The sequence below is a fragment of the Anabrus simplex genome, chromosome 1, assembly GCF_040414725.1.
Source record: "Anabrus simplex isolate iqAnaSimp1 chromosome 1, ASM4041472v1, whole genome shotgun sequence".
NCBI lineage: Eukaryota > Metazoa > Arthropoda > Insecta > Orthoptera > Tettigoniidae > Anabrus > Anabrus simplex.
Genome location: NC_090265.1, coordinates 36,051,301 through 36,077,619, shown reverse-complemented (window position 1 = coordinate 36,077,619; position 26,319 = coordinate 36,051,301). Strand labels below are relative to the sequence as shown.

The 26,319-nt window shown below is 40.2% G+C and overlaps 1 protein-coding gene across 9 annotated transcripts in view; it reads right to left on the bottom strand.

Moving 5' to 3' along the window:
- The window catches only part of tmod (tropomodulin), a 547,878-nt gene extending 540,771 nt beyond the window's left edge, over positions 1-7,107 (bottom strand). For all 9 annotated transcript variants that reach the window (XR_010861290.2, XR_010861291.2, XR_010861289.2 and 6 more), the window contains exon 1: positions 6,920-7,107. Coding sequence is in view for 6 of the 9 variants with exons in the window: in XM_067155996.2 (XP_067012097.1) it covers positions 6,920-7,003 (84 nt within the window). In the remaining 3 variants the exon portion in view is untranslated. The remainder of the gene's footprint in view (positions 1-6,919) is intronic.
- Between the last annotated feature and the right edge of the window lie 19,212 nt (positions 7,108-26,319).

The window sequence follows — 26,319 nt, the reverse complement described above, 5'->3', positions numbered from 1 at the left end:
TCCTCTTAAAACAATAATCACCACCACCACCACCACCACCACCACTAAAATGTAGCTTCCTCCAAAGTCTCAGTCACCTTTATGGATGTGACGATATGGAAGTGCTGAGTAATGACATTCAGATCACGACTACAGTGTCTGGTACTATGCATAGGGCTGGCCGAGCTCCAGTACTACTTTCTGGGGAACGAGGAAAGCAATGACAAACTGCCTCACTCATCATGCCTTGAAAGCTTCATTATGACACCACCATGGGTTTTGCGTTTTCAAAACACTACTGCATGATTACACTTACAGCCGCATCAAGTTACTGTAGCACATCGTCTTCAACCAAGTGACCTTGTATTTTTTTTTTTTTTAACAGTATGTGTCCACTTTGTGAATGGAGTCTGGAAAATTTATACAATTGAGAAATAGACCCACATTTTATATTTTTCTCGGACGAGGCCTGGTTCCACCTCCATGGTTATGAGTGTACACAAAACAGTCATTACTCGAGTGCTGTTAAACCTAACTTCGTACATGAAGTACCCTTCCACGACGCAAAAATTAGTGTATGGTGCACCATCAGTGGCGAAAGAATCATAGAACCATCATGGTTTTTTTTAGAATACGATTGATTCTGATACTTTACGTGAATACCATACTACCCCCCCCCCCCCCGCTTTAGAGGGAGAGAGAATTACCGAAAAGGAGCACGATTTTGTATTTTCTTTCCAACAGCACTCTACCACTGCTTACACTCCGAATCATTACATGAGAGAAATTCGTTGTTTCCACAGAACAGAGTCATTAGTACAGATTTGTGGTCCCCTCTGTCCCACGATTGTATCCGCCTGCGATTATTATCTCTGGGGAAAATTTAAAAATACCATGTACAAGAAGAACCCGCACACCATACAAGAACTTTTTTTTTCTTAATACGTTTACCTTGCATGCTTGTTTTCTTTTTTTCCCTGGATTCAGCGAGGGATCGCATCTCTATCGCCTCAAGAGCTCTGTCCTGGAGCGTGAGACTTCGGTTCGGGGATACCGCTGGAGAGGATGAGGTCCAGTCAGTCTCACCGCCTATGCTGAACAGGGACCTTGTGCGGGGGTTGATTGGAAGAAGAAAAGAAGCGGTCGTAGCCTTAAGTTAGGTACCATCCCGGCATTTGCCCGGAGGAGAAGTGGAAAACCACTTCGAGGATGGCTGACATGGGAACTGCCCCCTCCCCTCCAACACCACGCCTCTACTCAGTTGACCTCCCGAGACTGAGTGGACCCTGTTCAAGTCCTCGTACCACTTTTCGAATTTCGTTGCAGAGCCGGAAATCGAACCCAGGCCTCCGGGGGTGGCAGCTAATTACACAAACCACTGCACCGCAAAGACGGACTCATACAAAAACTGAAACATAATATTGGTCAGAAAATTGCCGGGATACTTCATCGTGAGGTACAGTGAGTGATGTCAAAAAATGTGTGGAGTATGAAGGCGGGCTGTTTCAACACCTCTTTTCATAATTTGGTAAGTAATGAACTTAAAACTGTATGTTACTCTTGTGTAGTTTATCTTCCTACTAATGACCTGGACCCGCACGCGCCAAACGAGCGCGCACTCGCCCATACAGCAGTAAAAACACCGCGCACCAGAGTAAAGCATATCTGATCAGTAGGGTCCGGATTTTTATGTAATATCATGATAATAAACGTCATTTGCTTTACGTCCCACTAACTAACGGTTTTCGGAGGCGCCCTGTTGCCGGAATTTAGTCCCGCGGGAGTTCTTTTACGTGCCGGTAAATCTACCAACACGAGGTTGACGTATTTGAGCACCTTCACATACCACGGACTGAGCCAGGATCGAACCTGCCAAGTTGGGGTTAGAAGGCCAGCGCCTTAACCGTCTGAGCCACTCAGCCCGGCTTATGTAATATCAAACTGCGAAATACCTACATAAAATGCAGTAAATATCAGTGAAATATGTAATATTCATACAAATATGTAATAGTATTGATGCGCTAAATTTACAAAAATGTTCGTAAATTCTTTTTATTATGACTTATTATTATTTTATTATGACTAACGTAGGCGGCTGAAGTTTTACGGGCACCTTCTGAGAATGGACAACGGCTGACTTGCGAAGAAGATCTTTTCACTCATCAAAAGCTACAAGACTGGAAGCATGTGGCTCAAAAAAAAAAAAAAAAAAAAAAAAAAAAAAAGGGAGTTAGCCTCTGAGATTTCTGATACTGATGTCTCAGACTGCCCTAAATTTTGTAAATTGGTAAATTCGTGATCTTCTCTGTTGTTAAATCTCGCAAACTTCTTTCACAGGTAAGAAAGGAAAAACGAATAGCAGGACTCAAGAAGTATTGGGAACAAAAGCGAGCATCCAAAGAGAACTAGTCATAAGCGCTCCCTAGTGGGCTTAAATCACTAATAATAGCAATTATGATTTATGGTGACATGAGACAAAAATATTGTGTTAAACACCTGTCATTGTTGTTGCTTTAGGTAATGTATATAATCTATCACCGTTTTCTAATTTTGACAGTATTAAATCTACATATGAAAAGAGTTTACTAAAAACAGCTTTGGACAAATCCGTCCGTCTGTTCTACTGGACCGATTTGTTTCATTCTCTCCGGAATTACCTGCCGGTGAATCATGAGACATTGATAGGTCTATAAGTACAGCCAATTTTGAGTGATCATAAAATCAAATCATTAAAGGATTACTCCAATAATTGCAAACGAAGGCTTATCCTAACCCGCAATACATTCTGTAATTAGCAGGTTGCTAAGCAACTAAAACTTTCATTACTATTCTGATGCATGTGATGTTCATCCTTAGTAATGTCATTGCATGCAGCCATGTTTTATTACAACCTGTCAAGCCAGGAAGTATACTATTCCCTGTTAGGTATTTTTTTTTGTAAATTTTCTAACCTTTCCCAGCTTCCAAGTATATTCAACAGATGACAGAGCGTTCCTTATAACTTACATGCTGCTAAGAGAAAGAAAGTCTACGTACAAACAGACCACATCATGACGCACGCCTTAGACATTATCTGGGAACTCCTATCGAAGGATAACCTAGCTCCACTAGAAAGAGTGAAGGCCATGTATCCTTCAAAAGTTCTCTGCCTGGCAAAGAAACGCCCCTTCGAGAGTAATGTATGAGCTCACAAGACAACCGTTCTATATAGAAGAAATGCCTTCTACGACATAACACCAAGCTTTACATCAAGAACTGCAGCATTAATAAAACGAATACATGGATAGATTTTTTTTACCAAACAGACGGCATGGTGGCATCAGAATGGATGAATTCTGACCACGAACTGCGGCATACCATAACCCGCTTCTTATTAAGTGTTCATACAACCATTAAAAAGGTCAGGCAAAACAATATGACTACGGCAGGCATATCAAGACGAGTTATCTGACCTATTTATAACGATTGCTGCAGAGCAGCACGGGTCGTCTAGTAATCAAATTAAAGGCATAATTGAAATGCTCCAGATATTAAAAAATAATGTAATGCACTGTAAATCGTGTAGAATATTACACTCTGTATTGTTGTGGCTAGTTTCCTGTACTTTTCAACAGCACTCTGCCACTGCTTACACTGCGAATAAATTCCTGCTATGCTACCCCCTGAAAATGAAACAAATATAAACGTTACTAAATAAAGTCAAACCCCCTAAAGTAACAACTAGTAAGATAACTTTTTTTTTTTATCGTGATGCGCAGTGTGTCACCAAATACTTCTCCATGTTTTCCATTGTGATGTTTCGGCGCTGATCCGATAAAATTATCTTGTAGGCTGCGAAGGACCGTTCAGCATCACATATTTTAAGAGATAAAACTAGTTGAGTGAAACATCTTCCACGGGCTCTTCTTGTTCACCATTAAATGATCTTGCAATTAGATAGAGAGCTTGATTAACCTGGACTTCGATTCAAGACTGCATGGAGTTTGTTATAAACTCTGACCAATGAAAGGCACCTAGCCTAGGATTAGTAATGTTTTACGCAGTTAAGGCACAGACAAAGGGTTAGAAATCACAATTTTAAATGAATTTTAAGGCCAACTTTAGCAATTGAGATAAAATTTACCAATTACTTTACTCCTAGCCTGAAAATTAAACAAGCTGACACTTTCTTTTTTTCTTTTTTTTTAACAATTTGCTTTTGCTGCTTGCTTTACGTCGCACCGACACAGATAATTGCCTGGTGTGAAAATCGGAAACCACGGAAAACCAAGTTCAGGGCTGCCGACAGTAGGGTTCGAACCCACTATCTCCCAAATGCAAGCTCACAGCTGCGCGCCCCTAACCGCATGGCCAACTCGCCCGGTACACAATTTTTAAAGAATAATTATCCAGATATGTACAAAAATATTACAATCTTCACTTGATATGTAAAAATATGTAATATTACTGAGAATATGTAAAAATACGTAAAATGAAACAAAGGTATAAACTTATCAGAACCACAATTCGCCGACATTTGTCTTTTTAATTGTCTAGGCTATAATGTAGTAAGAAATGTAGTAAGCAGTCTGGCGTATGCTGACGACTTGGTCATAATGGCAGATTGTGCCGAAAGCCTGCAGTCTTAATATTTCGGAACTTGAAAATAGGATCAATAAGTTCGCGATGAAAATGAGCCTTTCAAAGACTAAATTAATGTCAATAGGTAAGAAATCCAAGAGAATTGGATGTCACATTGGCGGTACAAATCTGGAACAGGTAGATAATTTCAAGTATTTAGGATGTGTGTTCTGCCAGGATGGTAATATAGTGAGCTTGAATCAAGCTTCAGTAAAGCCAATGCAGTGAGCTCGCAGTTGCGATCAACAGTATTCTGTAAGAAGGAAGTCAGCTCCCGGACGAAACTATCTTTACATCGGCCTGTTTTCAGACCAACTTTGCTTTGCGGGAGCGAAAGCTGGGTGGACTCAGGATATCTTATTCATAATTTAGAAGTAACGGACATGAAAGTAGCGGGAATGATTGCTGGTACAAACAGTTGGGAACAATGGCAGAAAGGTACTCGGAATGAGGAGATAAAGGCTAAGTTAGGAATGAACTCGATGGATGAAGCTGTACGCATAAACCGGCTTCGGTTGTGGGGTCATGTGAGACGAATGGAGGAGGATAGATTACCTAGGAGAATAATGGACTGTGTTATGAAGGGTACGAGAAGTAGAGGGAGATCAAGACGGCGATGGTTAGACTCAGTTTCTAACGATTTAAAGATAAGAGGTATTGAACTGAATGAGGCCACAGCACTAGTTGCAAATAGAGGATTGTGGTGACATTTAATAAATTCACAGAGGCTTGCAGACTGAAAACTGAAAGCCATAACTGTCTATAACTATAACGTATGTATGTATGTATTTATTTGTCTACAAGTAAAAGAACGGAATACGAAATTACATAAGAATCCTGGCTCTACTGACCACCCTGTATAATGAAAATCCTCAGCCTGTTTCCAGTCAATAGACCGGGTCAGGAATGAAATGAATGTAACCCCCGTCTAGCGGCGGGGTTATGAATTGTGCCGGCTGCCGAAGCCTGGCGCATTGCTCTGGGCCTCATAAATGACTGACAGATGAAATGTTAATGGAGCGTCTTGCTGCAATAAAATATGACAGGGGAAACCGGAGCACACGGAGAAAAACCTGTCCTGCGTTCGCTTTGTCCAGCACTAATCTCACATGGAGTGACTGGGATTTGAACCACGGTATCCAGCGATGAGAGGCCGGCGCGCTATCGCCTGAGCCGCGGAGGCTTCAGCCTGTATTATATAGCATGAAATCTTGGTCATTTATATACAGGGTTATTAAGCTAAAGTGTTCGTTCACCTTAAATAACTCATGAACTGTTTCTTTTTTTGAACTTCCTTCTGATAGCTACCGTGGCCTTAAACTCAATATGATAAATTGTATCATTTAGCATATTTAATATCACTGTAGGTTGTGATTAGCTGCCACCCCCGGAGGCCCGGGTTCGATTCCCGGCTCTGTCACGAAATTTGAAAGTGGTACGAGGGCTAGAACGGGATCCACTCAGCCTCATACACTTTTTTCGTTTGAGCGTTGTTAAAGAGCTCTGTAGTGAATGGGTTTTCTAGCTGGTCTCTTCAGACTCCTGATGAACAATGACGTCAACTCAACACTAGTTACAAAACAGCCAAACACATCTATTTTGAGCTCCCTCTCCACCAAGAATTGGAGGCTAAATTCATCGTCAAAACACATCATTATCAGCGAAGTAAGATTGTTCATGGCAACGCTCAGAATTGCAAAAGCATTTGATAAGAGGCGCTAAGGGCAATTCAGTGCCCTAGATCGAATTTTAATCCTGATATTCGGTATATAAGTGAATTAATAGTACGAGTCCAAGAGATGAATAAGGGATAAAAGCAGCCTCAACAATAAATTTATCCCATTGTTGCTCTGATACTTAAATTTCTCTTCAAATAAATTTTAGGTGCAGACAATTCCTATTATAAAACGGGGTGGCAATAAAATAAAACAGCATTTCTCACAACTTCACACAAACGGACATAAGATGTTCTGTGATAATAGTTTTCCCTAGAATCGCTGGTCTGCTGTTAAAGTCTTGAAATAGAAACGTTTAATAAAGTACTCTTTACATTCACTTTCCTTACAAGCGAAGGTCCGAGCAAAAATGATCTAGGGATAGCTGCCAAATATGATGGCGGGCAATACAAAATAAAAATTAACTTAGGGATATAGTTTTAACATAGTTATCTGGTAGTCTGAAATAGGAAGACCAAAACACAATCTAAATTTAGTTGCATTCAAGCTTCAGCTGGGCCTGTTGATACAACCATGTTACCAGAGAAGGGAGGGGAAAAAAAAAAACACGGAGCGTAGTCACAAATGTACAATTTTCTACTTACTTCCTCAATTTTGTAACTCCTTCGGATAGTCTTCCGGCGAACTTCGCCATCGTAAGTTTCTTCCACGGTCTCCACCATACTCATATTGACAACAAGAACTTTACTTCACAGCAAATAGAAAAACTCGGATCCACTCGCCGGTGCAACTTCCGAATTGGTACTACGCGCTTATGCTGTCGTCTGTTTCAGCGCTGCTGTTACAATCAGCCGCCGGTTTTTCCCAGCGGCCTCGAGCATGCGAACCATAGCGGCGAGGAACAAAAATATACTCAGGCGGGAGGATTTAAAAGACCATCGGGGAGCAAGTACACCAAAACAGTAACATCAAGGAAATTGCTTTTATTGTTCATTTGTTACACTAGGTAACATCGCGACACAGTCTGACTCCATGGCTGAATGGTTAGCGTGCTGGCCTTTGGTCACAGGGGTCCCGGGTTCGATTCCCGGCAGGTTTGGGAATTTTAACCATCATTGGTTAATTCCCCTGACACTGGGTGTATGTGTCGTCATCATCATTTCATCTTCATCACGACGCGCAGGTCGCCTACGGGAGTCAAATCAAAAGACCTGCACTTGGCGAGCCGAACTTGTCCTCGGACACTCCCGGCACTAAAAGCCATACGCCATTTCATTTCATCGCGACACTCATTTTACTGAAAGACATATTTACGATCATTTGATGTTTCCAAAGGGAAATTTTATAGTACGTACGCCTGCTTTATTACGTTCTGATACATACGAGACTGCAACTGAACCCAGTCGACGGTTAGTAGAATCATACGCTAAATAAATATTAACCAGGGCCCGGATTTTCCCGGCATGTCATCTATCAACTTTCACCGCACATCGGATGAAGCAGTTGATTGGGTCAAAATGCTAGACCTAGAGTTATAGTATTGTACGGACTTGTGACTACGCACATTTACCCTGAACTATATACATGTGTGTACATAGATTCATCATACGATAAATAAATAAATCTATCAACTGACATCTTCGTCAAGGCGCCGTGATTACAGAGATTTATTATGTCATTTTTTCATCTTTTGTAATTTTTTACCTTTAGGTATTCCTTTTCTTCAAATTTGCCTCACGATTTTATAATTTTCAGTAATTCGGTAGCTATATTAATTTGTTTTAAGTCATGTTTAGATCTGCGTCATTATTTAGTAATTCCTATGCATTTACGTTGGGTAATAAACATATCTGTCCGCCTTTGTGGTGCAGTGGTTAGTGTGATTAGCTGCCACCCCCGGAGGCCCGGGTTCGATTCCCGGCTCTGCCACGAAATTTGAAACGTGGTACGAGGGCTGGAACGGGGTCCACTCAGCCTCGGGAGGTCAACTGAGTAGAGTTCGATTCCCACCTCAGCCATCCTGGAAGTGGTTTTCCGTGGTTTCCCACTTCTCCTTCAGGCAAATGCCGGGATGGTACCTAACTTAAGGCCACGGCCGTTTCCTTCCCTCTTGCTTGCCTATCCTTTCCAATCTTCCCATCCCCCACCAAGGTCCCTGTTCAGCATAGCAGGTGAGGTCGCCTGGGCGAGGTACTGGTCATTCATTCTCCCCAGTTGTATCCCCGAACCAATGTTTCACGCTCCAGGACACTGCCCTTGAGGCGGCAGAGGTGGGATCCCTCGCGGAGTCCGATGGAAAAACCAACCCTGGCGGGTAAGCAGATTAAAAAAGAAAGAAAGAAAATAAACATATCTGAATATCATCGGAGCGTTCAATAAACAAGAATGCTCTAACATCAAAAGGTTCAATACGCAGTCCAAACACTATGCAATCTTCTACAACCGTTATCCGTACTCTTTGTAAATCCGCATCCCCAGACAGCAAAAGGACATTTCTTTACCTTTCTGAGAAATATGCGAGGTGAAAGGTGCAGCAGATAAAAGATTTACCATTCGGGAACATGTGGGTCGCGACAAAGACGTGGTATCCAGTGAATCGCACAACATCCTAATAATGACGACAGATGCTCAGGTATTTTAATTATAAGAATTGCATTTCAAAAAAGGACTTGTTTCTATAAAAAAAAATATCCACAGCCTGCTTCCAGTCATCCGACCGGGTCAGGAATGGAATGAATGAAGCCCCCATCTAGCAGCGAGGATAGGAATTGTGCCGGCTGACGAAGCCTGTCACACTTCTCTGGGGCAATGATTAATGACCGAAAGTTGAAATGATATTGGAGTGTGCTGCTGGAATGAAAGATGCTAGGGAAAACCTGTCCCGCCTCCGCTTTGTCTAGAACAAACTTCAGATGGAGTGATCGGGATTTGAACCACGGAGAGAGGCCGGCGCGCTACTACCTGAGCCACGGAGGCTGTTTCTATAGCTATTATTATTGGATGACACTTATTAATTGTATTGACACCATCATGAGTTAAAGGCAATGTGGACAGTGCACATATAAAGTATTTGCTATTTTGGGTAAACATGTTTTGTCCATTTTTTGAGTCATTTTGAATAATTTCTTGAGGAATCTTATGCAATTTTCTGGCATTTATTAGGTCATCAAAATCCGGGCCCAGATAACAACCAACAATGGTCGCCCTCTTTCTTCTCAGCAGCTCTGCTTTTTATCTTGAGATTATCTCCTCCCCGGCCTTTTCCCATTATATTGGTGTCAGCACTTGATGTGGAGGGATGTGTTCACTGTTGTGTGTTTTCCCCGAGCCACAGAAACTAACTAGACGAGGTTAAAAAAACCATCCGGAAATCAAACCCGGACCTCTCTAAACAGAAGGCAGGTACGCTTATCATTCAGCCAATGAGCCGGACCTTCTCTCTTGAGACAATATCATATAAAAACTTACAAAGTTACATTTCTGATCACAGACTCCTTGGGTGAATGGTCAATGTTATGGCCTTCAGTTCAGAGGGTACCGGGTTCGATTCCCGGTCGGATCAGAGATTTGAATAGAGTCTGGTTAATTCCTCTGACTTGAGGACTGGGTATGTGTCTGTCAATCAGCCAAATCATCGATTTGCAATAAGGGCTGTTGCCCAGTGGCAAATTCCTTATCAGTTGTTGACCTAGTTCTTAAATGATTTCAAACAACTTAGACATTTATCAAACATTTCCCTCAGTAAATTATTCCAGTCCCTAATTCCCCTTCCCAATTGCTACAATTTTTCTTCTTGAATTCCAGTTTCATCTTCCTACCGTGATCTTCCCTACATTTAAAAGCTCCACTCAAGCTTATATATTTAGTAATGTCACTCCACTGACAGAATCTCCTTACTCGCATGTCTTCCCAATCCAAAGTTTACTTTTTTTGTAACATTACTCTTTTGTTGGAAACCACCCAGAACAAACAACAGCATCCCTTTAATCTTTTCCAGTTCTCATATAGAGTAATCCTGACAATGGAACCATACTCTAACTGGGGTCTTACCAGAGACTTCCATACCTCTCTTTACATCCTTATTACAACCCCTACTCTCGTAACTATATGAAGAGATCTGTAACCTTTATTCATTACCTTGTTTATGTGATTTACCTAATTAAGATACTTAAATGTAGAAATACTTTAATTCGCACTACGTACATTGTACACAATTCTCATTATTATATATTCATTTACAGAGATCCCCATGAGGTAAATTCACTCCATCAACACTAATCTAAACTGAGAGGACATTTTCTTTTGGTGAAACTTATCTGACTTTTCATCCTGCATTGTACATTTTTTTTTTTTTTGCAGTAACTTATTTACTAATTCTATGCAGTATAACATCATGTACAAAAAGCCTTATATGGGTTTCCAATTCTTTACTCATACCACTTATATACATAACAAAACAAAGTTCCAATAATTCTGCCCTGTGGGACTCCCATTTTAATCCTTACATGATCAAATAATGCTTCACCTACTCAAATTGTCTAAGTTCTATTTTCCAGAAATTTAGCCACCCATTCAATAATCACTCTTGAGTCTAGTCCAATAGCCCTCATTTTCATCAGCAGTCTCCCATGATCTACCCTATCAAAAGCTTTGGATATGTCAATAGCAATACAGTCCATATGACGTCCTGAATCTAAAATATCTACTGTATCTCGCCGGAATCCCCCAAGTTAAGCCTCACTGGAATATTCTATCTGAAAACCGAACTGCCTTCTATCAAACAAGTTAGTAATTTTGCAAACATGTCTAATATACTTTACAATCAGAAATAGTGCTTTCCCCAAGTCTACTGCAACATACTGCATGTCCACCTGACTGACCTGTAATTATCTGCTTTATGTTTATCAACCTTTGAGCTACTGTAAGAACTCTCCATTCATTTGGTATAGCTCCTTCATGAAAATAATAATCAAACAAATATTTCAGATTTGGTACTGAATCCCAAACTATTACCTTTCATATATCCCCAGAAATCTTATCAATCCAAGCTGCTTCTCTAGCTTTCAACTTTAGTATTTTTGTAAATATCTATTTCAGTACTTCAGCAGGATTAGTAACCTCTTCTACCTGGACATTATCCTTATTACTTGAAAAACTTGCTTGAGAGGTACCTTGAGGTTCCACTTGTAATCTTATAGATTACATGTATTTCATTTTCTTGTCATTAAAACATGGGACATGTTTCATATCGTCTTTCAGATATCCTCAGCCGTAAAAAATCATTAAAATACAATATCACACTGGCTGTTGAGTGTGTTCTTATTATACATTTAATATTTTTTAAATCTTCCTTGTAGAGTTTCTCTCTGTGGAAAAAGTCCTCACAAGAACCTTGAAAACAATGTTTACATTTTAATCTAAAACTCATTTAGTTTGTCTTGTTAAAACCTGGACTTCACTTTTCATAAAATTGGAAGTTTTATAAACAACTATTCAATATTTTTGAATGTATAACTAATATTTTTATGTAGTCTTATTTCAAGCTGTAGGGAAGAAGGGACTTCTCAAGGTATATTGTAAACCAACACGGACCTAGTATACCAATTTTTTAAGAATCTCTGTAGTTACACAGTGTTCAGATTTTATGCAAGTCTGGAAGAAGAAAATAAATAAGAATTTTAGAAGCTTGAAATAGTATGGGTGGCAGGTCATTATGAGAAAAGTAACGGGACTCACCCCTCGTTTCCTCTTCACAGCTCTCTTTACCTTAAGGACTTCATGAGACAAGTTGGCCGCTGCTGTTCGTCTCATATAATATCTGTCTCTCTCGCTGTGCCGCGGAAACTGGCTGGTAGGTGAAATAGGGGGATCAGAGGGGGAAGGGGAAGAAATCTTGCTAGTGGGAGGGATCATTTGCTTATTGGCTGTAGTGGTATGTTCTGAGTTGTCACTGGGGAGATGTCATGGAATGACATCAGTAGACAAATAAGTTTGAGTGGTGTCTTTAAAAGTTGGAAAGATCACAATATTGTTATGAATAAAACTCCATCTGTTTCATCACTAATTTATTTCAGGATGACCCAATAAATGCACACACACATACACACAATTCTAATGGCCACACTTACAAATTAGAAGTCTATTCTGAAGTCCCTCTTCCTTACGCTGCAGCAGGCGGTCCAGCCTGTTGCTATACCTGCGAACGCTTAATCCTTATTTTCATTTACCCAAGTCCAGTCACCTCATACAGCAGCTGTGTGTAGACTGCTGGATCTGAACACAGGGCTACGAGCCACATGACACACGATGACTGTTCGCTGGTTCGACTCCATAGACAGTCCAGTAATTCACAGTCAGATGCAGTGAACAACTAAACATCTCAACACCAGGACAATACTCAAAACAGCAAACATTAACGCAAGTCCATTTACCCTTACACTCACGATAGCGGCTTCCTTCGCTGAGTCACCCTGAGCCTCAGTCCACAGAAATACACACACACAGTTCAGTCTTCTGTTCTGTCATCTCCAGTCAACTCACTCACTGGTCTCTCCAACATCACAACAGCTCCTTGTTCAAACCTTGGTGGGGCACCAGTGACCGCTAACACCTCTGTCGCCCTCAGCCCAGCCCAGCCCAGCCACCGAACCCTAAAACAATGAGTCCAACACTGACTCCACCGTGGAGCCCAGCACTAAACGTGACTGACTGTCCACAGCTAGCCTCCCTTTTTTTTTAGCTCGGGTGATTTCAAACAGAATTTTTGCGAGATGGCTAGAGGTAGAACATTCCCATTGAATCTCCAAGAAATTCACAGGTAAGCCGGCTGACGAGAACAATACACGGAAAGGCTGGCCCCACACCACAAGCCGGCTGGGAGATCCCAGGTCGTTGAGTCACTAGCCCCTTCCTGGAAGTACCGAAAGGGCCTACCACGTAACAATATGAAGTTTGAATTCAAGAGAAAAAATTGGGGAAAATATTCATTTGTAAGAAGGGGAGTTTGGGATTGGAATAATTTACCATGGGAGATGTTCAATAAATTTCCAGTTTCTTTGCAATCTTCTTTTTCTTCTTCTTTTATGACCACATAGGATCACTTTAGTCAGTCCGTCGTTCAGGTCTCTTTGAAGGGATTGTTCGGGCTTTGCAGTCTTCCCAGTACTTCTTCAGACGCTCCGATCTTTGTGCCCTTTCCTCAGTTGAAACATGCGTGTTGTTGGTTTGTTTTGTGTAAGGGTAAAGCAGAGGTTTGTATTCTTGAGTTTTGTATTCAATTTTATCTTATTTGTGGTGTCTTCTGTTGTAAGGCCTATTTCCTTCAGATCTTCTCTTACTTCTCTGATCCATTTACATCCTGTTGTGGTATTTTTTTGAGACGAGATTGTGTTGTACTAGTTGTTTCAGAAGTCTCAAATCCTGCATCCTCATGATATGTCCAAAGAATCCCAGTCTCCTTTTACGCATAGTATCTAATGGGTTCTAGCTCTTTGTACACGACTTTGTTAGGTATTAACCGCCACTGTCCATCCTTCTGGTATTTTTTGTTGATGCAGGTTCTTCCAATCCTCCTTTAAATTTTCTGAAGTTTATTCAGGTGAAAAAGTGTTTCTGCTGCATATGTAGCTTCCGCTTTTATAACTGTATTGTAGTGTTTTATTTTTGCATTTATTGATAGACATTTCTTTTTGTAGATATCCCATGTTAATTTTTGTGCTTTAGCTAATCTATTTGTTCTTGTTTGGATTGAGATTTTTCTTTGCAATCATTTAAGAAAAGGCTACAAAAACAACAGCTAGGGAATCTGCCACCAGGGCAACTGCCCTAAATGCAGATCAGTAGTGATTGTCTTAATTTATTAATTAAATCTAAGGCATATCCAAACACCTATATATCTGCTGACTGAATAGTTCTGCCTTCACCGAGCGAATTGGTTGTACGGTTAGGGTTGTGCAGCTGTGAGCTTGCATTCAGGAGATAATGGGTTTGAATCCTACTGTTGGCAGCCATGAAGATGGTTTTCCGTGGTGCTGAACCATCTCGATCAGTTGCAAAACTGACCCCACAATTAAGAGTCACAATCTCGCCCAGCCTGTCTTATAAAGGGAGGCTGACCCTCCCAGATACGTTGCGACGGCGGAAGCTCCTGGAAATCTCTGGGTTCTTTGCGCTCTCAGAGAGACCTATGATTTGTCACAAGAGTAGTGGTGGCTGTGGGGCCTGGCCTTACGCACATAGCTTGTTCCTGACTGGTCAATAAAAATGGCAGGAGGGCAGGGCTCACTCCGTGATGTCACTTGTGGCTGAAGCGAGGCTAACTTGCTTCTCCCAAAGCCACACATTAAAATGGCGGATATCACAATGTGTTTATCATGTGTATTATTGAGATAATCATTAAAATGTTAAGGGACCATGAATGAAATACAAATAAAAAATTAAGGATTACTATGGTGAGGTTAAGTTCCCGCAAAAGCGCATAGCTACTTAACAAGCAGGTATCATTCCAGCACGTATTCAACTTAAGTGCACAGAGATTGGTGTTCATGTAGGTTTGCATAGATTCAGGTGAGTTCTGAAAATTGAACAAATTCACTTCCATACAATTAGTGTGAATGCAGTCCATCTGCTTTGACGCAAAACCATACTGTCTTTCTAAATACAATTTTAATGTAGGGAAATTCTTAAACTGAATAATTAGTTTTTACATTTTAATAAACAGCTAAATTCCAAAGACAATTTATTGTATTCTAATATGATCTTTGTGATGAAAGGCAGGTCCTATCTTTAATAGTTTATTCATTATATTAGTATTATTTACTTACCAAAATTCGGTGCAGAAATATGGAAGGTCTAGAGAAAAAGGGCGACTGAGCCACCATCTACATATATAAAATAAGAGTTTTGTCTGTACATTGCTCAGAATTTGAAAAGAATGGTATTTCTGTATCGATCATGTCCACAGTAACAAGAAAATGCAGTTTTTACTTTTCCGTAATTTCTGTCTGTCTGTATGTATGTACACGCATCACGAGAAAACGGCTGAAGAGAATTTATTAAAAATCGGTACGTAGATTAGGGGTGTGAGCCTCTATAATCTAGGCTATAAATTATTTTATTCACGCTGAGTGAAATGGTAGTTTAGGGGAAGGCCTAAAATTCAATTCTCAAATGTTTATATTATTAGTGGTCCTTTTGATAAATACTACATAACTAAAGTTATACAGAATTACATTTCTGATCATTTACGTCTTGTGCATTTTTACCGTACCGGCTATGATAACACAGATATTCACGAATTTGGTTTTTTGTTGCTAATTCCATATCAACGCCGAGCACCGACAAAATGGGTGAACAGAATTTAATGAAAATCGGTATATAGAGTCGGGGAATAAGTAACTACAGTTTAAGCTATAAACAATGTTATTCACCCTGGGTGAAATGGTAGTTTAGGGGAAGGCACCTAAAATTTAATTTTTAAATACCCATGTTCTTGGTTCTATGGAAAAGTACTACATAACAAAAGTCATAGAGAATATAATTTCCGATAATTTATGTTTTATTCAGTTTTACCATACCGACTATGATAAGAGTGGTATGTCAGAACCGGAAGACAATTAATAATGTGAAGGCCTACAATATCGAAAGCGCATAACATAGATCAACAATAACATTACACTGACCGTTGTTTGTTGTAATGTTCTTTGTCTCTTATGCTGACATTCAACTCCGATAGATGGGATTACTGCTGCGTACCGAGTGTAACAGCCTAACTGAATATTGGCGGGAAATAGCTGAGGAGTTTGATATCTTTCTTCTTTAGCATGCTATTCCTCTGGTTCATACATTTTCTGATACTGCTGGTACGTAACACACTGGTTCATCATAGTATGCCAGCTATTCGATACCTACTCTGACGCGCTGTTTTGAAAGAGCAGTGTGCGCACTTAAGTCAGAGGCTCAGTTAGTAGTAGGAGGAGTAGTAGTATGAACTGCTCTAGAATTACAATTTAACCTTGTTCCAAATTATAGCACCACAATTCACTAAATAACTCAAAATTCAACCTTGAAAAGAGCCGTTTCTTAGGAAAAGCTTCTTCCTCTTCACTTTCATTAAATCTACATTAATTTAATTCCAAGTTAGCAGCGAAGATGTGGTTTCTTCTCTGGCTTGGAGGAAAAATTGCCTCCACGTCAGATAGTTCTTTCCCCCGCCAGTGTAGTGAATTGGTTTCCGACTCGTCGGGTACTCCCAGGAAACAGATAAGTAAACGGGCATAGTTTTTGCCCTGGGACTATCCACTATTTGAAACCCCCCTCCCCCGCCGAAAAAAGGACGAAGATTGTTCACAGATCACAGATGTCTGCATCTTGGTCATTCCAGCTCTGTAGCTTTGGACTGTTAGTTCGGCAGCATAGTACTGTTCGTTAAAAGTGAGAAGTTGTTTTTCATTTGTTCGAGTATTTCATATGAAGGCATTGCTTTTAATCGCGCCATTCCTACCGACGTCATTGTAATGACCCATGTTCATTTCAGTTGGGAAAACCACTAAGAGAGTCTTTCTGAGAATCTATAAAGGCAGGCGGAGAGTGAGTGTCTGCCATTATAATGAAAACTCCCCAGCCTGATTGTGACTGACGGAAGGCAAGCTGACCTACCATTACAATGAAAATTCCCTAACCCAGTCTTCATATGAGAAAAGACGTTGGTGACTTGCCAGTCGTGCTTCTAGGGCAACTGTAAGAGCTATGCAACTTAATACAATCTTGCTCACCACGTTTACACTACCTAACCTAGAATTCTGTATAAAATTTAGAATTCCGTAGCGAAGCACGGGTACATCAGCTAGTGTACATATAAAATGCTCCCTAGACCTATCTTATGAGATATTGTACATCTCTGTAAAAAGCTTAATGTTGGAAAAATACATCATTTTCAACATATAATGAAGATTGAACAGAGAAGGCTGATATTGAAGAAATTAATATCCCAAACCACTTAATTTTTCTCAGATATTACTTCAAAATGGTATGTCCCATTCTTCATAGATTCCAGCAATTGTAATACAAGTCTACCTCTTGTTCTCCTTCCATCAATCTTGTCTCCGTATCCACTTTGATATCCTTCCCTCTTCCATCCTCTTACCCATGTGAAGTTTATTTCTTTCCATTCTGTAGGAAAGCTTTTCTACTCAGATTTCCCTCTGAAAAGCCTCATTTCTTAGCCTTTCCCATAATAAATTACAGACCACGTCATGCAGTACATGTTAATAGATTACTGTAGCATGTCACTGCATGAAGTTTCATATACCGGGTGGGCAAAATAAAACTGGCCCGGTAAATATTTACAACAGGACTGACGCGAGATTGACCCTTCTTAATCAACATCACAGAAGATCCTGGAAATGGCCTCATCTGAAGAAATGAAAAACTATGGATCCAAAAGGCCCGACTCCACTTCACTCAGAAACCACCAGCAGAACTCAACACGCGAATGTTCGTCTGGACACTAATGCATGCACAACAGTAAATTTGTAAGGATACAGATGCAAGTCCTTTTTTGATAGTGTTCCAACACTACTCAATTCCCACTTGCACAGATAAACGGCATTGAGATTTAGTCCGACTTCGTTCCACACTTTCCTTCAATTAAGCAATGTTTTCTGATGTTCAAAATCATTCCTGATAGTTATGGTTCTTATTCTCTACACAGCTCGTTGCATGCCATCTTGCCAGTAACTTTTGCATTACAGACTTTGCTGGAGATTTAGCCAAAACACCTTCAGTCTGTAACTCGTGCGCGAACAGTTCCACACAGGTGTTCCGCGAATCACGCTTTGCATGAACACTCAATGATGAACACATGCTGTTTTATCATGAGCACCATTTTGTGTTGCATTCAATTGGTCACTAAACACATCTGCTCCTTTCACACGTTATGAAATGGCAACGTTCTCAGATGTGCATGCGCAGACATTAGACAGCAACCGATTGGAGCATCGAAATCACATTTCCAGCAAAGCAGTATTATTAAACTGGGATCACAGATATGGCTTTTTGCAGATGTTATACAGCAGATTTTTATGCAAAACTTATGTGTGTGAAGACTAGTGGGATGGTATTGACTCACCAAATCGAGGCAGCAAAAAATAGAAAACATTGCATCTATAGTATCAATGACGAAACATAAAACTTATTAAAAACACTTAAGCTCTTCAGGCTTTTTCAATTGTGAATTTACCCATCGTCACTGCATTGTCCTACATAAGAGGTTTGCAATGGTGTCTCAACAGTGCACTAGCCACCAGCGTCTTGGAAATATGTAGCAATCCAACTGATGAGCCCAATGCTACACTGGGGTGAAACGCTGGTAATTTCACACTGAAAAAGCCTAAAGAGCTCAAACGTTTTTAACATTTGCAATCGATGAAATAAAATTATGGTTTCCTTCTGGGAACCTTATTTTTGATATAATGGAAACTTATTGGTTGATCGGAAGAAGGCAAGAGCGTGCTAACGGAGCTACTTTGAGGAATTTCCCCATCCACTGCTGTTGTGGAAGGACCTGTCAAGAAACATCAATAACCAAAAGGTCAAGGTTGATGCAAAGAACTGAAGCAAGGGAAAGCCACTGGCCTGGACGATCGTCCAGAAGAGCTCTGGTATTCTCAATAGTGGGATGCAGCAAAATGGCAAGCACGACTCTTCAAACAGATCATCACAGAGGGTCGAGCACTGACAGGCAATGGAACAACACCATACCTTCTTAAGAAATAAAAAGGACAGTTCTGCTGCATGTACCAATTACAACCCAATTTGACTTCTGAAGGCCTTAGAGTGTGTTCTTGATAAAAGGATTCACTGAATGATCATACATCCCATTTTCAATTCACCCTACTGCTTTTGTATTTGTAGCACTCGTGAATTATTCTCTAAAATCCAACATGTCCCGTCGGTTATGAGAGACTCGTGATGATAGTACTTCGTCCTCTGATATACCAGATATTCACCTTCCTCGTGCTGCCTGGCCCAAGTGTATCTAAACGTATTTTCAGTAACCAAACTAGTAACCTGTGAAAACCCACAGCCTGTTTCCAGTCAATCGACCGGGTCAGGAATGGAATGAAGCCCCCATCTAGCAGCAAGGATAGGAATTGTGCTGGCTGCTGAAGCTTGTCACACTCCTCTGGGGCAATGATTAATGAATGACAGATGAAATGAAAGGATATTGGAGTGTTGCTGGAATGAAATATGACAGTGAAAACTGGAGTATCCGGAAAAAAACCTGTCCCACCTCTGCTTCGCCCAGCACATCTCCCATGGAGTGACTGGAATTTGAACCACGGATCCCAGCGGTGAGAGACCGATGCTCTGCCGCTTGAGCCACGGAGTCTCTCCAACTAGTAACCTGTAATTGATGAAAAATTCATCTTTCTCCAAGAGCTTGTACACGCAAGCACAGAAATGGTGTCCCAACAAAAACGATCAACACTGCCCCACTCCAGTACTGAAAAGGAGGAGAAAGAGTGAAGGGGCAGTGTTGAAGGTCACTTCAGTACCCAAAAGGAGGCAAAGGGAGTGAATGCGTAGTGTTGAAGGCATAATGTGTATATATATTGCTATACATCCACCACAGTACCCAATTCAATCGCAAGTTTTCCAGCGGGCCATCTACCTGCAGAAATGAGTTAGGCGAAGAGGTGGAAGGACGCCATTGTTTGTTTATATCGAGACACCATTTCTGTGGATGTGTGTACCTTCCAAAACACTGCCCAGTAAGTGGAACTAGCCAGGGTGGAAAACTGCTTTGAGAGCAGACAAAAGAGAATTTAATGAAAATCGGTATGCAAAGTCGGGGAATAAGTCGCTACAATCTAGGCCATAAATAATTTTATTCACGCTGATTGAAATGGTAGTTTAGGGGAAGGGTTGATAAATACTACATAACCAAAGTTATATAGAATTACATTTCAGATCATTTATCTCTTATACCTTTTTTTACCGTACCGGCTATGATAACACAGATATTCATGAATTTGTAATTTTGTTGCTAAGTCCATATCAACAACGAGCCACGAGAAAATGGGTTAACAGAATTTAATGAAAATCTGTATATAGAGTTGGGGAATAAAATACAACAATGTAAGCTATAAACGAATTTATTCACCCTGGGTGAAATTGTAGTTTAGGGGAAGGCGCCTAAAATGTAATTTTTAAATACCTATGTTACTGATCCTATCGAAAGTATTACATAACAAAAGTCACAGAGAATACAATTTCCGATAGTTTATGTTTTATTCAGTTTTACCATATCGACTATGGTAAGAGTGGTATTTCAGAGTGGGAAGAAAACTAAATGTGAAGGCCTACAATATCGAAAGCGCATAACATTGACCAACAATAACATTACATTGACCATTGTTTGTTGTGATGTTCTTTGTCTCTTATGCTGCCTCTCAACTCCGATGGATGGGATTACTGCTGCGTACCAAGTATAACAGTCAGACTGAATATTGGCGAGAAATAGCTGGGGAGTTAGAAAACTTTCTTCTTTAGCATGCCATTCCCCTGGTTCATACATTTTCTGATACAGCTGGTACGTCACACACTAGTTCATCGTAGTATTCCAGCTATTTGATCCCTACTCTGACACGCTGTTTTGAACGAGCAGTGTCCATACTTAAGGCAGAGGCTCACTTAGTAGTAGTAGTAGTAGTAGTAGTAGTAGTATGGCGTGGTCTAGAATAACAATTTAGGCCTATTCCAAATTACAGCACTACAATTCACTGAATAACTCAAAATTCAACCCTGAAAAGAGCCTTATCTTAAGAAAAGCTTCCTCCTCTTCACTTTTATTAAATTCTACATTAATTTTATTCCAAATTATCAGCGAAGAGGGGGTTTCTCCTCTGGCTTGGAGGAAAAATTTGCATCCAAGTCAGATTTTTCCGCTGCCAGTGTAGTGAATTAAGATTTTCCGACTCATCGGGTACTCCTAGGTAGTGATGGGCAACGCTCTTGCTCGAGACTGACGTCGCAGATCTTGAGAGACTCGCGAGAATCTCAAGACCGAGACAGTGAAAGCCGTGCAACGTACTAGTAACTACAACTGTAAACTTGATAGTATATCATTGGCAGTTATTGCGCGAAATAACGTTCTCACATGAAAACGTGTGAGACAATACATTTTGTCAAAAGCCTGGAAAAGTACTGCATGTTCAACTATGAACCCCTTAATACCATTAACGAAAGTGAAAACAGACTGTTCATAACTTATCTGGCGTGGACATCTAAGCTGAATAATCCTGCATAATTTTTGAATAACTGTAGATAGGATGTACACCTACTTGGATACTAGAGGTGTGCATCATTCAAACTTGCGACGGGGAAGATGTGTTTTGCTATGTATGCAACCCCCATTACACATGAGTGGAATGTGTAATCTAAAATGCCCGACTTTGCTCCAATTCTTTCTTTTCCGCTGTCGAGACTGATTTGGGCCGGCTCAGTGGCTAAATGGTTAGCGCACTGGCGTTTGGTTCAAAGGGCCCCGGGTTCGATTCTCGGCCAGGATGGGAATTTTAACCTTAATTGGTTCTTTCCACTGGCCCGGTGACTGGGTGTGTGTGTCGTCCTTTAACAGATAATACGCTACAAGAAAAACAAAGAGAGAATAAGAAAAAGATATCTGTAAAAGTCTAAAATGTATAAAAATACTTTTAAAAAATAAAAAAATTCCCGTGTGCTGCGAGCTGTAGGATGTAAACCTACCTGGATGCCTCGCAATCGTTGTCGACAGGGTAGCTTCCTGTGATACAGGCCGGACCGGATGTGTTCTGTGACTGTTCCTCTTCATTTATATTATGTGTTTTTAAGTGTCAGATCATCCCAGAAGTATTTTTGCCAAACGAATTTTACTTCTTTTGAATAACACAGCGGGCTGTGCTGTGTGGCATCTCTTCAAAATAACCAACATCCACGACTTACGTTGCATTTCGGACATCGGCTTCAAGTTGTCGCATACAACTAGACACAATCACACATTGCACTGTCTTATACTGAAGCACCTATTTATTATTATTATTAACAAATACATAGCAAATGGGAAATGTCCCAGTGGCAATGGTCACTTACAGTAGGGTAATAATAACCAGCATACTGATGTGGGCAAGTTTTCCTTCGTAAACAGGACCATAAGGGATTGGAATAAATTACCTGCAGCAGTCTTTGATAGATTCTCTTCTGGTATAAAGTCGTTTAAGAAGATGATTAGTGCTAGTGTAAAGTGAAAAGTAAAAGCTTTTAAATGACGGACACTGAATTTGTGATTATTTGCTGGATTTAGAATGTTATAAACTAGTAGCATTTCTTCTAATATTTTCTCTCCATGGAATTTCTTGTTGTACTCTTGTCGTTGTTGCTGTTTACATATGACGCAAATACTCTATAACATTGTAAGGAATTATTTCCTTCACCACAAAAATATCAGTAAATACAAGCAGTGGTCATAATATGATATTGAATGTGGGGTCTGATAACGATGTACACCTACCTGTCGAAAGAACTGGAGCAAACTCAAGCATTTTAGACTACACATTCCACTCATGCGTAATGGTGGTTGCATATGCAGCAGGGTGCATCTTGCCTCGTCTCGAGTTCGAATAATGCACGCCTCTAGTCAGTGTTGCCAACTTAGCGGATTTTCCGCTAAATTTGGCAGAATTAGAAGACTGTCGGCGGAGAAATGTATCATTTAGCGGACAGCGGATTTTTTTGGCGGAATTCTATATTTATTATAGTGGAATTTAGTGTTTTATCCATTTTACGTTTTTTAAAATTTGTACTCCAGTCTGCCTCCGAACTATTCCGTATTTCTTGTCAGCAGCTAGCAGTCACATGAGTAGAACATGTTATTTGGATTTGATGATATGAGATCATTGTATCATAAATTTGAAATGCGTGGGGAAAGGTACTTATCTCTTAGTTGACGAATGACGCCAGATAATGAAACTGTGAGAGAGTAGCATTTATATTTATGCTATGAAGGAAGACCGTTTAATGAAGTGGCCTGTTCTGTGTGCGGCCCTTGAGGTAGGGGATTCACCTAGTTTGCACCCGACAGTAAAACGCCTACAAGTTTTAGCTCGCTGGTTCGCAGGCAGGGGTTAATCCCAGTGAAACTCACTGATCAGGTGAGTGCAGGCATTTACTTTTATTATGTATTATTTATTATTATTGCTCATTATTTGAGATAGATTTCTTGGCGGAATTTTAGCGGATTTTTGTACTATTTAGCGGATCTTGAAAATATACGTTGGCAACACTGCCTCTAATATCCAGGTAGTTGTACCTACAGTAGCCGTCAGTTTCCGTACTTAGCCTATTCATTCGTGCACTTACAATACAACTGCATACAATGCCAGAATGCGTACCCTTTATAATTATGTTATACTGCATCAAAATAGACCTCGCTAGAAATGGGAGAAATGAACGCCCTAGTCGCTTGTTGAAACGTATTTACGGAAAAGAGAAGGTGCGTGGTTTGCTATTCGCATACTCGGCGAAAATAACATTCAGCTCCGTCTACCTGTCGGTCTACGACACGCTGCTCACCACACAATGTGGGGACAACGCTCTCGAGATCTGTCGAAATTTCTCGCGAGAAATAGTGCCTGCGCTCCTCGTCTCAGACTGCCCATCACTACTCCTAGGAAACAGATTAGTAAAAGGGCATAGCTTTTGCCCTGGAAGTCTCCATTATTCGACCACATCCCCACATTCATTTGAATGATTATTTCATATGAGAGCATTGGATTTAATTGCGCCAATCAACGACCTATGTTCATTTCAGTTGGGAAAACCACTAAGACAGTCTTTCTGAGGATGTAAAAATGCAGGTGGACAGTGAGAGTCTACCATTCTAATGAAAACTCCCCAACCTGATTGTGACTGATGGTAGGCAAATGGGCCTATCATTACAATAAAAATTCCCTAACAGTCTTCATATGAGAAAAGACGTTTGGTGACTTCCCTGTCGAGTTTCTAGGGTAATGTTAAAAGCTATGCAATTTAATACAATCTTGCTCACAACGCGTACACTACCTAACCTAGAATTCTGTATACAATGTAAAATTCCGTAGCGAAGCACGGGCACATCAGCTAGTCTCTATATATTCTGAAGATGAGATTGTCACAACACATCACTCATCTCTGTCTCCAGTTGGCCATGGCCAGTTGCTGTCAAATATTTTGAGTTTACCATTTTATTTTTTATTTTACTCTGTTCGTCTTAATGAAACAGTATCAACCAGCAGGGCTGAAAAGCAACACAGATTTTTATAACTGAACAAAAATCAGAAATTTTGGATAACTGGCAAAGGGGTGGAAGTGGTGCTTCCTTAGCCAGACTTCACAGTGTGGGACATTCAGTGATTAAAAAAAGACAGTTTTAGTAAATTATGCCTCTAAATTGGATTCTAAAGAGGGATCTAAGAAACATAAAACATTACAAACACCAAACAGTTTTGAAATGGAAAGGGTTTATGCGGCGTACACACACACACACACACACACACACACACACACACACACACACACACACACAAAGGATCTCTTGCTTGTGAAAAAGCCCTTCAGTTCATCGAAAAATTAGGTGGATTGCCAGATTTCAAGAAAAATGCAGAGTTGTTGAAAAACTTCGAATTATGGCACGACATAAGAGAACTTAAAATTCAAGGAAGAAAGCTGTCTGAAAATCTGAACACTGCAGAATTATACATAAACAAGTTTGCCCCTTTTGTTTCTGAACAAGATTACAGACGAGACTGCATTTACAATGCAGACAAAACAAGCCTAAATTGGCATGCTTTATCACAAAAATCCTTAGCTTCCCATCTAGAGATGCCAGCAGCAGGCTACAAAGTTAGTAAGGACAGAATGACTGCAATGGTGTGCAGTAATGCAAGCTACACTCATTCCTTCCATTTTTGATTTTCAGAAAAATGAAACAATGTTGTGTGTCTACCTGCGATATAAAGCTCCCAAAAAAAGCTCTTACATGACTGCTGATATTTTCAAGGATTGGTACGAAAATAAATTTAAACCAAAGCACACAGTCAAAGGAACGTAAAACATAACGCCCCCTTACATCCTTCAGTTGAAGTCCTTAATGCCATAGAACAAAATTTTAAAATTCAGTTCTAACCACCAAGTTACAGCAATAATACAACCTATGGGTCAAGATATTATTGAAAAGATTAAAAAAGGTTACACAAAAATTATTTTGTGCAAGCTGTTGCTAGCAGTGCCTAACAACGAAATTTTTGTGAGCTTTACAAAAGAACTTAACTTGAAGGACTGTGTTTATATGGTTGCTGATGCTTGGGACAGTTTGACAGAAAAAAAATTTAAAAATGGATGGAGAAACATGTGACCTGAAGGTATAGAAGCACGGGAAAATGAAGGGGAATGTGTGCAAGCTGAAGATATAATTGAAGTTACATTTTTTTATCAACATCCGGTTCAAAAATTTTGACAAGGACTATGGTAATGAAGGTGTGAACACCGACCAAAATTACTTCGGCTACCAAATTTCGAACGATGGCTAAATTATGAGTGCTGTAACAGATAGTGGAGCACCTGAACATGAAGATAATGTAGCTGAAAACCAGGATGAAAAAAGCCCTAGGCCTACCTACTCCAAAGCTTTCAATGCTCAAGAGACTGCTATAAATTGCCTGGATAAAATACCAGTGTGTATGGTAACACAGCTTCCCTGTCCACAACAAGTTAGAGACTTGGCTGCAAAAAAGCGGAGTTAAGTAACAATTTAAAAAAAAAAAAATTTAAATCTATCTAATGTTGTCTGTAATACAGTATGTAATAAATAATTAGTTTTTCTGAGTTTCTGCTCTATGTTCAAAAGTCCGAACAAATCTATACTCCGAACAGGGCTGAACATCAAATAGTTTGGATTATCAAAGCTCTAATTACCTCCACGTCACAAAAATGAAAAAAGGTGCAGGCTTTACTCAATGACATGTAGAAA